The sequence below is a fragment of the Egretta garzetta genome, unplaced genomic scaffold, assembly GCF_000687185.1.
Source record: "Egretta garzetta isolate BGI_Z169 unplaced genomic scaffold, ASM68718v1 scaffold35, whole genome shotgun sequence".
Lineage (NCBI taxonomy): Eukaryota > Metazoa > Chordata > Aves > Pelecaniformes > Ardeidae > Egretta > Egretta garzetta.
Genome location: NW_009259730.1, coordinates 1,433,050 through 1,448,638, shown reverse-complemented (window position 1 = coordinate 1,448,638; position 15,589 = coordinate 1,433,050). Strand labels below are relative to the sequence as shown.

The 15,589-nt window shown below is 35.8% G+C and overlaps 1 protein-coding gene across 1 annotated transcript in view; it reads right to left on the bottom strand.

Annotated features, from left to right (window-relative positions):
- The window catches only part of ASXL3 (ASXL transcriptional regulator 3), a 159,512-nt gene that overhangs the window by 60,816 nt on the left and 83,107 nt on the right, over positions 1–15,589 (bottom strand). The window contains exons 4-5 of the mRNA XM_035894956.1: positions 8,254–8,362; positions 6,799–6,910 (exon numbers count right to left, since the gene is read on the bottom strand). Of these exons, the coding sequence (XP_035750849.1) occupies positions 6,799–6,910; positions 8,254–8,362 (221 nt within the window). The remainder of the gene's footprint in view (positions 1–6,798; positions 6,911–8,253; positions 8,363–15,589) is intronic.

Below are 15,589 nucleotides of genomic sequence, written 5' to 3'. Positions count from 1 at the left end.
TCCGTCTTTTAATTAGATTTCCATTTCCATTTCAAACCAGCTTGATACAAATCATGGCTACAAACCTAACCATCTAGTAAATAAGAGCTGTCATTGCCTATTTTCCAAAAGTAGAAAACACAAACACTAAAAATCTAAATACATTATGCTAATTTATATAATTGCTTAATAACTTATACAGTCTATTTACCTTATTAGCAAAAAATAATACTAAAATTGATATACAGGCTTCATTTAGACGATAATCAAGGTATTAATTGTTTATAAAACAATATGAATTGACTTTTCTGTATGAAATTCAAATATGAGACAATGAATAAATTTATTGTTTAAAAATGTTCTGCTACTGATGATTTAACTCAATCTGTGCCAAAATCTCACTATACTACAATGCCTGTGACCACAGAAAATGGTATTTATTTATTTGTTCATTTATATGGATGAAGTCCAACTTCTTTTCTCTGAATGGGTCACAAGTGAAAAAAAGGAAAAATATGACAGAAAAATATGTAAGTGTTTGAAATGAACATTGATGAACCTAGTGAAAAAACACAATGCATTAAGAACCAAGCAGGCTTTTCTGCTATGGAAACCAAAGAACAGAGTAAAAGAAAAACAAATCCAAAAAGAAGCAGTGGTCTTTGTACATACGTACATCTTCGGAAAGTTGCAACTACTTTGTCTATAAGCACTGAAGACGCATGAATATCAGATCCATGTTCACTTGAAAAGCTTTATCAGAAAAGATTGCTAAAAATAAACTGGATGCTGGGGAGGAAAAAAAGAATCCTGAAAGAATGTGACAGATGAAGGAAAAATATTTGGGTAGCAAATAAAGAGAATTCACCATTATTGCTACAGTAGAAAAAGAGAACAAGAGCAGTTTTAAGCCTACAGGAGGCATTTCCATTTAGTGGAGAATAATTAGGCTCCATTCTTTAAATTGGCTTCTTCAAGGGCCAGGACTGACTGAAGGAATAAAGCAAAAAGCAACTATTAAGCCATAAACTGTTAGTTTATGAGCTGGAAGAGCAGCTGGGTTTCTGAAGATAAGACCTCCTTAGTGAGTGTTCAGAGAGTGTTAACACGAATGATAGAATTAGAATTACTTAGCAAAAAGAGCATGTTAAAAATGTTTTTGACAACCTCCATTTAAAATAACTTCCTCTCTTCCATTTTCCCAAGACCAGCTAAGTATTATGAAAGACTATCATTTATAAAAATCAGCAATGCTACCCTTTAATTTCAAATTTTATAGGCTATCTCTAATTTTTTATTACCTTTTACCTTCCACGCCCAGGAAATATAGCACCTACATAAAATATACTAGAAGATGTGTTTCTTCAAAGAAACAATTTTTATAGGAATACAACTTAAAATTATTCTGTCTTGCTGCCACTGAAAGTTATTAGGAATAATTATAAACAGATTTATGTGACTAGATGGACAGAAAAATTCCTGGAGAGCTTTAAAGGGCTTATTTTCCCAAAATAAATAGGACAATTAATTCTGATTTCAGACAGAACATACTGATTTAAAATCAAACCAGTAAAATCTACAGCAGTTCACTTCCTTCTTTGTTACAGAAACCACAGCAGATGAGAAGGATTGTTTACTAATGGCCACATTACAAAACACAAATTAATATTGCTACCATATGCTAAAGAGTCTAGAGTCTACCTCAAGCATAAAATATATGCACACACTCTGGAGATACGAAATTTCACCGAGAACTCCCTTAGGAAAACATACGCACAAAATCTCTCTCTAAAATATCCATAAAATTCAATATTTTCTTTGGGTGACACAGATCTATACTTGTATTGACATAAATGGTCACGCTTTGCCAACACAGATGTATCAAGTAATTCACCTCCACCACTCTTTGATCTCTAGAGCCCAACTTGCAAAATCTGAACAATTCAGAACTCGACTGTTGCCATCAGCTCTTGAAAATGAAAACCAGTTTGGGAGTTAGTTAATTGTACAAGTTTGCCAAAGCAAGCAAAACCAGATGCGTGTATCAAGGGCACTACTGAGACTGTAATATTCTTTTTGAAAAGCACTACTAGCACTATGAAGTGATAAATAATATTGAATAGTATTTTTTGGAAAAAGACATTAAATATCACATCAGCTTGGTAGCTTGCACTGAATCACATTATATTCTCGGCATGCTTTTGAGCCCAAACATTTCACAAAGCTTTGAAAACTGTGAATCCTTATTCCAAAGGAAGTCAACATTTTCCACTAAAAATATACAGCCTGTCATCACTAAGCCACCGATATCTTAGGCCTCATTAACTCTACTGTACAGCAAAAAAAGCAGATGAGAAAGATCTCTCCCTCAAGCTCCACAGTATCTTTCTTCTCTCATTCTTACGACTCCCCTCCAGTGGCAATGAAACCAACAGAAGTTAAATTCAATCCTGGGTACAGTTTTTTTATTTTTTAGCTACTTGCGGGGAGACAAAAAAAAACCCCACCAAAACAGAAAAAAAGTGAAAAACTGTCTCTTTCTGATGCGTCATCCAAAACTCTGTATGTTCGAGCTGCTATTCCATTACTGACCTTCTGCTTTTAGAAGAGCCTATCCCACATCCAGATGTTGCCATGAGCAACCGACATATTCAGCAGAATCATCCAATATGATTCCCAAGAGACAAGATGCTAAGGATAACAGGTTTCCCTGAACTGCCAGAAATTCCATTCCCAGAAAGGAACTGAACATCTAAATGTGGAGTCAGGTTTCAAACAATGCTGAATATTCATTCCTCACTACAGGAGTTATCCTAGTGGCTTCCTAGTCCAAAAAGCACAAGGTGTTCAAGAGCACAGTAGCTACAAAGACAAAATTTCAGGATTCAGCATGAATCTGGTCCTCTGTCATCCATCATTTCATCTACTATCTCTAAGAAAACTGCCTAAGAAATTAATTCTGCCGTTTCATGTTCACAACTGAAGAACTTACAGTTTTAGGAAGTGCTCCAAACCAAAGTGTCTCAAGAGGAGAGGTATATTGCTCATATTTGGCAATTATCAGAACCTATGTTTGGGTTGGGTTGGGGAGGGAAGTCACGCTACCGTAGGAATTGCTACCTCCTCCACAGTTACATCATTGTGTATTTTATTGGCTTGGGTGAAGACAATTTTTAATCAACTGCACTCTGTGGCTGATGGATTAGCCCTTGCTTCAGAAACCCTAGGGACAAATGCTTTTTGAGAACAGAACATCCTATTGACGGGCAAAAGGATATTATAGTCATCAACTTCCCAGGCAACAGTAATTGGGATTTTAATTCTTTTACTGACTGCCTCTTTACATACTGCCCCTGTATTTGAGGGAAATGGAATTTATAAAAAGATATGAGACTGCTAGAGAGCTTCTACAGAAATCCCATTCCAAAATCAGTTGTAGCATAAACAGTTTCTTTAACATATGTCTTTGGAGAAGGTGGGGAAAGGAAGATTTCTCCACAGCATCTGAAAAATGCTGAGGTGCAACCATTCCAGTTGTCAGTTTAGCAACACTGATGCGGAGTAACAGCTTTCGCCAAGTCATGTGTTTATAACTGTGAGGAATTTTTATATTATTATTTTAATAAAACTGTTCAGTAGCCTGCATTTATACTGGGAAAAATGTGCCTCCTGGGGAATAATGTAATTCTTTTCTGTTTGAGTGTCAGCTGGCACTTTTTACTCCAAAAGCTGAAGCCTATCATCTAAAAGCCCACAAATGGACTGAGGCTGTTGCTTACGGTTTCATCCTCGCTTCCAGATAACTTTAAAGCGGTACTTTTTAAACTCTCGCTAAACAACTTCTGATCACTCTGTCAGCACTGGGGCTTCTGGACTCTACCACAGTGGAAACAAGAACAAATAAAAATGTAATCAATTGGGCAATTAAGAATACAATGTGCAAACAATATCCATCCTCATATGTATCACACATACTAAGGCTGAAAGGAGACATTATATCTACTGACCTTTTCTAAAACACAAGTCAGAGAATTTCATAAAGCGTTTTTTGTACTGAATCAAATGTTATTTTTATGCCACAGAATAGCTTCCTGGAAAGAAAAAAAAATCCCAGCTTGAGTATGAAAAGTTTAATTGATAGACATCTTGTTAGATTCTGCTAGACCAAATCTTTTCTGTAGAAATACCTTTTCTCAAATATTTACAAACTGATCAAGTCACCACTTCATCTTTGATAAATGAGCTAGACTATTATATTTCCCAGAGCAAAGGAGGTATTTGTTCACTCAGGACTTCTTATATGTCCCTTCTAAATCCTTTCCTATTTCTCTTAACACTTTCTTACAGCTATAATGAATGCAATACACTAGTAATCATTTAACTAGTGTTATACCCAAAGGAAACACTGCCTATACTCTTTAATCAGTACTACCAGAATTATAGTCCAAGAACTACATTGGACTAATTAGCAAAAGTATCTCATTCATGTTCAATTCATTTTCTATTGTGATCCTTAAATGCTTTTCAGATTTACTGATTTATTGAATTTATGCTTCCACTGCACAAATGCAACCTTTTTTCTTCACTTTAAAGTCTAAAAAAATTCATGCTGTTCAACTGTAATCATTTACAAGGCAATTAAGAGGTGTCTCAAGATCATTATTTATTATCAATAAATTTAATCAAGAAGGATTTTATACTCTTCAAAAAGTATTGACAACGATATTGAATGAAGAGTGGTCAAATTGCATCCTCAAGAGAATGGCAAAAATACCTACTGTGGATGGTGATTCCTAGGCCTTAGCAGATCTAATAATTTTTAATTTTCAATCCACTTAAAACTGGCTGCATTTCTTGGGCGTGGTCTTGTTTTTAAGCCAAGCATTCTATACTGTAAATAAAATCACTTATAGAATTCTACATATATATCAAGATACCTTTAACACCAAAACTTTCAGTCTGAAGAAAAGCTATTATCAAACATGTTTGACAAAATTACGTTCTGTATTGGCTGACTGATACAAGATACACTCTTCAATTCCTTATTGATCACATACATCATAAGCCTTTCTATATGCAATATAGACTTACTATTGCTATCCCGTTTACTCTTTTTAAACATATTCACTGCATGACATCAAAAAAATTTAAAATGTCTTGCTTTCAAAAAGTTAAATATATCACAGTTTTCCAAGATTTCTTAAAGATGAAATATGAGGGAAAGTTCTCTGCATTAAAAACAATCTAGGTGTAATTTACTGCTCTACCCCAAATATTTTAAAATGTTTAATTTTAGCAGCTGCTCTTTATGTCACCACAAGTGCTAGAATTATTTTTATTACTGTAAACTGTGAAAATAGTATGCAGCCTCCTCCCAGTCAAAACCCATCAATTTTCTACTTCTGGCATTCTGGCATCCTTATTTACATCCTACCACTCCTAAATAATTGCCAGGTTTTTGCCATGATTTTTATTTGTTTATAACCAGTAACATCAACTTTTGCTTTCCTATCTGTAACTGTATTTACGCTGCTTTTCGCAGCTGTATTCCTCCTGCAACTTAGGGAAGTGTACATCAACAAATTGTCTGAGTATCAGACAGGAATTTTTGAAGATCTACAGATACGTATGTTCACTTATACATGCAGTATATAGTACATAAGCATAACACAACTGCACATGCAGAGTCTGTCAACTTACAGACATAATATATCAAAGCAAATGAAGAAGCAGAGACAGTAATTCTTGACTTTTGTTTTTCCACTGAGCTTCAAAACTTCACCACTAGATCCACAACAGCCTGTCTTAGGTAGTTCTGTTACTCCTATCACTGAGCATTTTCTGATTTTTCAATGCTGCTAGCAAGCAATACTGAAATGTACAGGTGTAGCACGGAAGCTAAGCAAGTTGCTCAAGATTGAAAAGGAAGTCTGTAGCAGACCAACACCATGAGCCAAGCCTTTTCATGTCCTAGTTGTAAACAGGACACCCTCTCGCCATATATGAAGTGAGCCAGACCAGCAGGCTGCAGTCCAGCAGCAGGACAGGTTGTGAGAGGGCAGCAGAAGAGAAGAACTGATCAAGGAAAGGTGTATTTCAAAGGTCCTGAGAAGCTTGATTTTTGTATAAAGCATTCACTTTGTAAGCATTACATGAGTATAGTTTTAATAAGAAGAATATTCATTTCTATTACTTGCAAGGAATTTTAGGTGACTGAAGAACTGTGTTTTCTTTATGAGCAATTATTACCTCTCAAACAGAAAAAATATTTCTAAGGTTGTCATTTTCAAGTTCTTGCAATGTTTCAGTTTGTCACTACCTCAGAGAAAAAAAATGCACAGGATTTGATCCTTCAACATGTCTTTATGTCAACATGGCACCCAGAAGATTCTCTGCCTGAAACAAAAAAATACAAACCTTTGTCCTGTGCCCAGAACTCGACTGAGGGACCAACCTCACATGCCACAATGAATGCAGTGAGATGTCTGTCTGACAACTGCAAGTCTGAAGCCCGGTAAGGCAAATTACTCTTTAGCTGTGGGGCCTAAAACAAAAATATTGTAAGCCAAAAAATTGTCTACTCAAAACACACCCAACAGCACTGCTCACTGTCTTTTACAAATCTAACTCAAATAAAGGCACTTAGTGTTCCTGATTTCTTTATAAGGCCAAAACCGAGAGGGAGTGACTCAAAAATAGTTCCACTGAGCACAAAACATTACGTATACTGTTTAGAAATCACACAGTTAAAATCTTAAGTAAACAATACTTTTTCTTTTCCCAAAATATGCCCTCTAATATTGAAATTAAAACACCTACCACCATTTTCTTCTCCATTATTATTGTTTGTCTCAGCCATTTCAGTGCCATCTAACTCGGATTCACATCCTAAATCCAATGTTCCATCAGTAGGGCATGTTGATTCTTCTTTCTACAGTTAAAAAAAAAACCCAAACTAAAATTAACAGGAAAAAAAATCAATCATGATCCTGCTGCATCTCCGAAAATAGATTACTGCAGTGTACTCTCATGCTTACATTTCAAAAAACAGAATAAAATAAAATATGCTTGTGAGTTACTTCAGAGAAAGACATAAAAACAGACCTTCATGAAACAACTTGCAAAGCAAAAGCAAAAAAGCTATTTTGTGAAGTCATAACATACTCTTTTTTAAAAAATGTCAAATAAAATGCAAGATCTTCCACTTTTTTTTTTTTTTTTAAACACAGACAGACTTGTTTGGCTGTTAAAAATCCTAGTTTTCCAGTTGAGTGTCCACAACGCTGCAGCAAAACACAAATCCCTTAATGTTTCTTTTCTGCCTTTGCCTGTTTCCTGAATTCAAATAGCTGAAGCAACCTGGAGCTCACAAGCATGGGAGTGATTGTGAATACCTGGATTTGTGCCAAGAATATCTCCCGATTTAAAGAAAAACAACAGCATTTGTTTTAGTAAATTAGGAAATCGAGATTCTGAAAAATATTAATTCAACCTCAGATACAGAATTTTTAGTTATCAGGAGCAGGCAAATCTATATAGTTTTATACCTTTTAAACCCTTACATCAAATAAGTCTGTCATAAATTACAAAGGATCCTTCCTCCAGCCCCAAATTTTAATTGACTACATTTAGACTGCCAAACATATAATCTCACTTTCTTGTTTTGCACCTCTGCCTCACATTCCTCCATTCCTGTTGTGAAGCCCCCCTAAGTTTGATCACGTTCACCAAGAAAAAATTTCCACCCACAGAAACCATCATATACATACCAAAAAAGAAAAATAAAGAGGAAAAGGAATAGAAATAGCATAAAGGCAAAATTCTATCACAGTAATTATATTGCTTCTCAAAAGAAATGATGCAACCTGTAAATTAAAAGCTGATTTATATTAGACTTGCAAATAATTTTGCACTATTCAAAAATCAAACACTAATACAATTCCTTAATGAGAAAGTCAGTGATCCTCTTGAGCTCAGTGCTCATAAAACAAAGACCTTTCTGTGAACAACTCTGAAAAAGCAGCATTTTAGCTAAGCTGCATGTTTTTTATACCATATGCCAAATTCAAGAACATGTATATGCTTTCTAGGATAAAACATTCAATGTTTACTTTCATTATAAATCCTTTTAAAAGACATCTGAAAGCAGTTAGAAGGACTATCAGGTCATTTCCTCTCCAAAGAATCTAATCTGTTTACCTTTATATCTATTGAGACATTCATAAAATGGATTAATAGCGCTATGTACTTTCCATATACAAAATTTAAACTTACTTTAAGAGCGTAGAGTCCCGACTTCCCAGGGATTTTGAAGAATGTTCCATCACCTACACGAGTGTTAGTATGAAGCATTGCATTCAGGCAAGCTAATGGAGAGGTTCCACTGAAAAATAAAATTGTGCAGTTCAAGATTGAGTGTCTCTTGTAAAACTAATCCCTCGGTCTATTTTTTTTAAAACTCATGCTTGCCTGGCTTTTTTTTGCCTTTTTTTTTTTTTTTTTTTTTTTTAATTCTCTCAACCCTGAAAACATCTACATTACAATAACAGGCCAGTTTCAAACTTAATCATATGCATCTGTCCCCTAGGCTCGAGGCAAAAAGTCTGTGAATTGTAATTATGCTTTTCTTCATACAGCAACCAGCTCCACATTCTAAGAGAACGGAAGTCCAAATATTTATGTGAAATTACTTTGTAAATAACACCATGAAGCCTCATTTTTAAAATGTTACAGACAATGTGGCTGCTGCACATGAATGATCAAAACAGTACCAAGTTCAAGGGCAGCTGCATCCCATAGGATGAAAGGCAACAAAAGAATAATAAAAAGCCAAGGAAGAACACATTTAAAATTAAAAGTGATACATAGTTAAGCCTTCTTTTGGCTTAACATGGTCAGCACGCATTACTATACATAAATACAAGCAAATTTGTACCTTCTATGAAGCACTATCTTTTCTAATTAGAGTTGTTTTAGAGATTAAGAGATTGACCTACTCAAGGTAGTAATTGTAATACCACTGTGGAATGCGTGTTAAGGGACTATTTAAAAAGAAACACAACGCATTAAGAGAAAAAGAGTACTTGTACAGAGAAGCCTTTGTAATATATGTATGTTTACAACGGAAAAAGAAAGCAAATGTCTCTACCCTAGCTACGCTTACACTATTCTGAAATGTTGATCTAAGAAATGGTGGGGAAGAAGGTAGTCATAAATTGTTTTATTTAATTTTAATTTAAAAATTGAAGTACAAGATTTATAGATGTACTATCACATCTTTGTCCCCATTTACTGACTAATGTACATGGTGTACTTAGGGACTGAATCTGAAACTGTGCTTCTTCCCTGGGGTCCCTAGCCTGCACACACGCTTATCTTTAGCCACGTAAATATATTCCACTTGGTTAAGTGGAACAATGCCTGGGCATTAAATTAAGTGTGTTGCTAAGTATTTCAGGATTAATTATATACTCAGCTATAAATGAGGAACAGAGCTTCAGAAGTCCATCAGAAACTACTGTTCTTTATTATGCAATTTTCTAACAAAACATCCCATCTTTGTTGAAAATTGCATGACTGATCTTTTTTTATAAATTAAACTGCACTGAAATTGTCATCTTTCATATGATGACGCCTTCTGTTGATTTCCATGGCTCTGTTACAACAAAATTCATTCTTACTGTACACATATTAATTTAATGGCAAGTAGGTAGTGTGGCAATTGCTCTTCCAGTAAAAATTAAACTATAAAGTGTCCTCCGGACAGGAAGTCCTGTCAAGTATAATTTATTTACTATTGATCACCTAATGTATCACAATACTGCACCTAAAATCAAAAAGTACAGGTAAAAATGCTGCTTGTTGATAAAAACAAGAGATATTTAGCAGATATCTGGTTTATGAGTATTCTAACTATAATCATGCAATATGAAAATTCTGACAAGTTTTTATTGTTTTTTTTCCTCCCCCTACAAATAAAGCTTAGCCCACATCTGGTGTTGATATAATACTATAACAGAATACAGAACTAAATATGGTAGAAATATAACGATACTGCTAGCAGTAGCACAGAAAACATCAAGAGATTTCATTGAGCTTAACGATTTCTTAAAACAGTTTTGGAGTAAGTAGAATACTTCTCTTTACACATTTTCCTTATTGTATTAATGTTTGACAAGCAAAGACACAAAACGTTTAATAGAGCAGTTCTAGTTGCATAATTTCTTCCATATGTTAACATACATAACGTGAAGCAATTTCAATTCTCACAGTCTTGGATCTTTTTAGTGAAACGTTATAACAGATTAAGACTTTCTCTGCAAGATAGAAGGAACTTGATGACTCTGCAGTGAAAGACAAACTCAATGTATCAGTAAGAAACAAAACTGTGTGTGCATGTATGCACAATTGGTATCCTTCTCCTATTCCGATGTAGATACATTCTGAACTCCACATTTATTTTTAGGTATCATTAACCAATTAAAATGATACAAGATGAATGAACCCAAAATAGAGGATTTGGCAATATCTCATGACCACTACTGTGCTCACAGCAGATATCTTAATCTTCAAAGTCTAGCCAACTGGCAAGTGGACAATAGAAACTACTCTCTGACTTACAAAGAAATCCGTATCAGCTACTGAGCCAAGAAGTACTTTAACTACTGTTATGCTTGTTTCGTTCAGATATCTGCAATTCCTAAATAATTTGGCATGCAACCAAAGGGCCATATCCACCCTTCCTGAAAATTGGACTTGGGTATGTCTATAACAAGCACAAAACAAACCACACATGCTTAACTTGCGTATGAAATAAAAATCTGGACACTGTGGGGTGCAACTTATTTTGAGCTAGCAGCTCAAAATGAAATGCCATGGTGTCCTTTATCACTGCTATTTTGACCCATGTTAACCAATGACTTGCCTATTCATCTGTCAGCACATGGAACCCTTAAAACACTATATTAAAATTCCCAAATGTTATCCGCAAGGAATGCTGGAAAAGCTTGCAACACATGCTATCGCAGCACATGGGACTGTGGTTAGAAAAGCCAGCAATCAAAGATCCCGTGATGCACACTAATGTCTGAATCACAGAGCAGTTTCTGAGGGATCCATACTACTTATCGCATGCTTTCTAAATTCTCCTACAGCCTGAGGACATATTCGTTCTGCTCAGAGCTGCTGGCGTGTATTAATCCAGCAGCCAAAGACTGCCAAATAAAAAGCTGACTATCTTTGAATGTCAAAAATGGCACAGTTTGACCTATGTTCTTGAAACACGCCAAATCAGTTCGACTTTGACTCAGTTAAATCAAATCGGATACAATAATGTTCTACTTTGTAACTTCAGACCTGTGAATTTTTAGAGCCATAACATATTTTAAACCAATATGCTGCAAGTTTTGTTGCCACAGTCTGTGCACCAGGAATATGTTTAACATTTACAGCCTTCACATGCTTTCGTACCAGTTACGATCTTTTGGGCAAGACTGCTTTAAACCACTGTGGTATTCTAGAAGTCATTCACACATGGGAGTCACCCTCTGTAGCAGTATGTCTTTAAGATTGATCATTTTCTGCTCCTATGTTTATTTTATATACATATACACCTATGCATACATAGAAGCAGTACACCCACACCCGCACACTTTCAAATAGATTTAAACAATGAAAAGTTACTTACTTTCTGTAAAGGTGGTATGAAGTTACAACAACCAGCAACATAGGAAAGAGAAAAAAAATTACTGATTAGCCTTCCAGTATTAAAGTTGTTAATACAATTTGATAATTTAAAAGACAGCGGGCATTTCAACATTTCATAAATGCTCCCAGAACCACTGTAAGTTGGTAGTATCCAGTGCATCCTTCCAAATACAATCACAAAATTCCTGTATAGTATCAAAGCGAGCTTCTCACTCCAACCTCCCCAGTCAAAAATATCTCCAATATTTTGTGATTCTGGGCTCCCTCTACTGGTCATGCAGCCGGTGTTACCCAAATCAGCTTCTAGTCTCTAAACACAAAGCTCTGCAAAAACATGTAGGGGAAGTACAGATTTCAGTTACTTTCCCACCTGTCACCCTTCCCAAAACCCTACCAAAATCTGTAAAAACACCAGTAAAGACACTACTTATTTTTATATTGTAAACTTCTCAAACACACAGTTTTCACAGAAAAACCCTGAAAACTTCTATGGTTATACTTTTAATTCTAATGGTCTTTGCTAGACTGCTTGCCAAGTGGGAAAAAAAAAAAATTATGTTCTTGGCAAAAAAAAAAAAAAAAAAAAAAAAAATTAAATATGGAAAACAAATTGACTAAAGCCAACCTGCCCAGACAATATAGTGTGGCAGACAGTGAAAGTTTCCGGATGCTACACAGACAAGGCACCTCGGGTCCTGCCCCCCTGCATGCAGCGTAGCCCCCTCCCAGAGCTTACAAGGGTTCCCAATACATTCCCAAATTGAACGACGACTGCTGTAAGGGAACACTTAGCTATCGTAAATGTGATGAGTATTTATTTGTTTGAAATCATCTGCTCATCCGTACATAGTCACAAGGGAGCAACAATTTTTACTCACTGCTGGAAACAAAGTAAAATTGAAAGGCTTCAGAACTAATTTCTAGACCTGATATTAAGTCACACAGAATAAAATACGTTTATGATGCATGCAAGTTACACCAGTTTTGGAGTACACAAGACTGATAACAGATAAGGAAAATAAAAATTATGAGGGAAGGTTGTAGAAAACACATTTGTGTGGTCCAGAAAGCAGAAAAGTAAAAAAAAGACATGATTGTAATTTTTCAGAAAAACGTAAAAGGCTGTTGAAGTCAATGAAGATAAATATTCTTCGTGGCCACTGGGGGAAGAAAAAGAAAGCTCACAGATAGTCTGAAAGTGTGAAGGTAGCTGTTGATGTTTTAATCAACACCAGAACAGAGCAGGGAGGTTTGTAAAATGACCTTCATCAGAAGATCAAATACACACCAGTCCTGGCTGGTATAGATACTGGAACCTGTCCCAGTGTTAGCATGTGTATTGAATGATCTCTTGAGCAGGCGTCCAGCACTGTATCCTAGGATTCTTTATCTCATTAATAAATCAAAATTTTGTTTAAGCCTGAGGTTAACCACATACCCTAAGTATGCTTTTTCCAACATACACAGCAGCCAGAAATGCTGAAGAATTGACTAGATGTCTAGATGTGCACTGCTTGCTGAAGCCTTTCATAGAGCAATGCCTGCAGTACTGGCTACCCAGTGTGATGAAGCCAAAGAAGCAGCTTTCCCATGTAGCCATGACCTAGCTTGGGAGTGACATACAAGATCTCCAGGAATCTGAGCAGCAACACAAACACAAGTAGATAGCTGCCCTATACATCAAGAAGAGAGGCAAAGTGCCTCTGACCACTCCAGACTGCTCCTCCTCCACAGCCATGCTTGACTGAGCTGGCAGTGCTGCAGCAGCCGTTAGCGCTGGGGCCGAGGCAAGATCTTCCAGCCCGGGCTCAGGAGGAAGAACCAGGAGAGGTCCAGTGAACAGAAGACTGAAAAAAACTCCAGACATTTTACTGTATTCAAATGGTACAGGCACAGGATCCTTCCCTTGGCACAGAGGGAAGTAGAGAGCACAGAGTAAATGGCTGAAAACAATGCTGATGAGCACAAGATTTCCTGCCAGCCATCTAAAAACTTTTCAGCAATAAAAGCTTCAAGTTAGTCTAAACAAATCAAATCATACGATGATGAAGTCTCCACTGCCTTCCATGGTTATTTTGTAGATCCCCACACAGGAAGACCGCAAGCAGCATGTTTGCTTTCTCATCCAATGTTAAATACAGACTACGTGTTCCAGGTAAAATTTCATTCAGAGTCATCCTTCTTTCAACAGACAGCAAAATCATGAACTAAACACGTTAATGCAAACTAAACCAATTTAAATTATCAAACAGAAAACTTGATTTGAACAATCAATTTAAACCTTGCTTTTCAGTTTTTTCCATTTATTTTCCTATTGCAAGGCTAATTCGTTCATTGCTTATGCTTGAAATGATTAAAATACCCCAATCAGCAAATAAATAGAGCCCTAATGTAATACTATTTTTTGCTAATCGGGAGACTATAAATGCATTCAGCAATTACCTAAACTTACAAAAATTAATCTAAGTCATATTTCCTGATGTTAAAATAGCAGTGACATCTTATTGACTAAATTACTACAAGTGTACTTATTTCTGTTAAGTCATTTTTGGAAAGAAACTGGAGTTTGATTAAAAGATTGGCTTTTAAATGCTGAATGAAAACACACTAGATGTGTTGGATATAAAAGGAGACTTTTCAAAATATTACATATCCAACAATTTATTAAACATTCAAACCATTATTTTTTAGTATGTGGGTAGTACGTAGCTAGGGAACCATCTACTAGTGAAACTGTAGAGCTGGAAGATCTCATCCTCTCACACAAAGTTTTTATTCATAAATTGGAACAAAAAAGCATTTTACTTTTTGAACTTCTAATCAGCTCCTTAATTTTAAAGGGACTACTGATGAGAACTAAGAAAATACTCTTGATACCTACAGTTGGTGTGACTGTCAAAACTATTTATGTTCTTAAGTCTTAACCACTTAAATAATAAATAAAGTCATAATAAGTAAAGTCTTAAGCCTTAAACAGTTGTTTGCTGAAGTCTTATAGGAACTGAAGTGCAGACAGGTAGAATACTATTTGTATAGTTTGAATAAACTATACTTAAGGTTTATTCCTAATATAAGCTCTCCCAATGGGACCTTTATTTTAAAGGATTAAAAGAGAATTCTTAAAATAAATACATATTTTTAAAAGTTTATTTTTAATCCATTTTATCCATGTTAGCCAAAATTAACAGTGGTTTTGTTCTCACTTGGGCAGCACCCTAAAGAAAATCTTTACAACTCTGGTCCTAGTTATGCTTCACACGTGGCACCTGACTTTCAGCCGTTGAGTATCAGAAACACGGCTACTATTCCTGAGCAGAGCCAGTAAGCCAGAAAGCTCGCAGCTATCAGGCAACAAGACAGACTAGTACAGCTGATTTGACCGTAGTCTCACAGACTGCAATCAAATCCCAGAAGATGATATGGAAAAAGACCCATTATATATACTACTGACATGGCTTCATACTCAAGCCTCGTATCGATTTCTTATTTTTCTAAACCAGATGAAGACAGAGACAAAAATATAATTAGTATGATGGAAAAAACAAGGACCAGTACAGACATGCTAAAATGTAACACATCCATCACAGATGCCTTGCGTCTGTCTCACCAGCTAGCAGAACCTACCTATCAGACTTCACTGAGGTTAACCAAAGTAGAGTCCCAAATACCTAGAGCAGAACAATGTAGCGATGAACTTGAACCTTGCCCTTTGTAGCTTGCAAAGGAGTTACAAGCAGCTGGAATCACAGTTGACCTAAGTGCCTGATATATCACCAAGAAACTGAATCTTTTCACTGTCCTTCAAATGTGAAATAATCTGGAGCAATACCGGAGAGAAATTCAACATGGATACTAAATTCAAGCCAGGTATCATGAAAGAGTATTTTTTGCGTTCCTCAGCAGG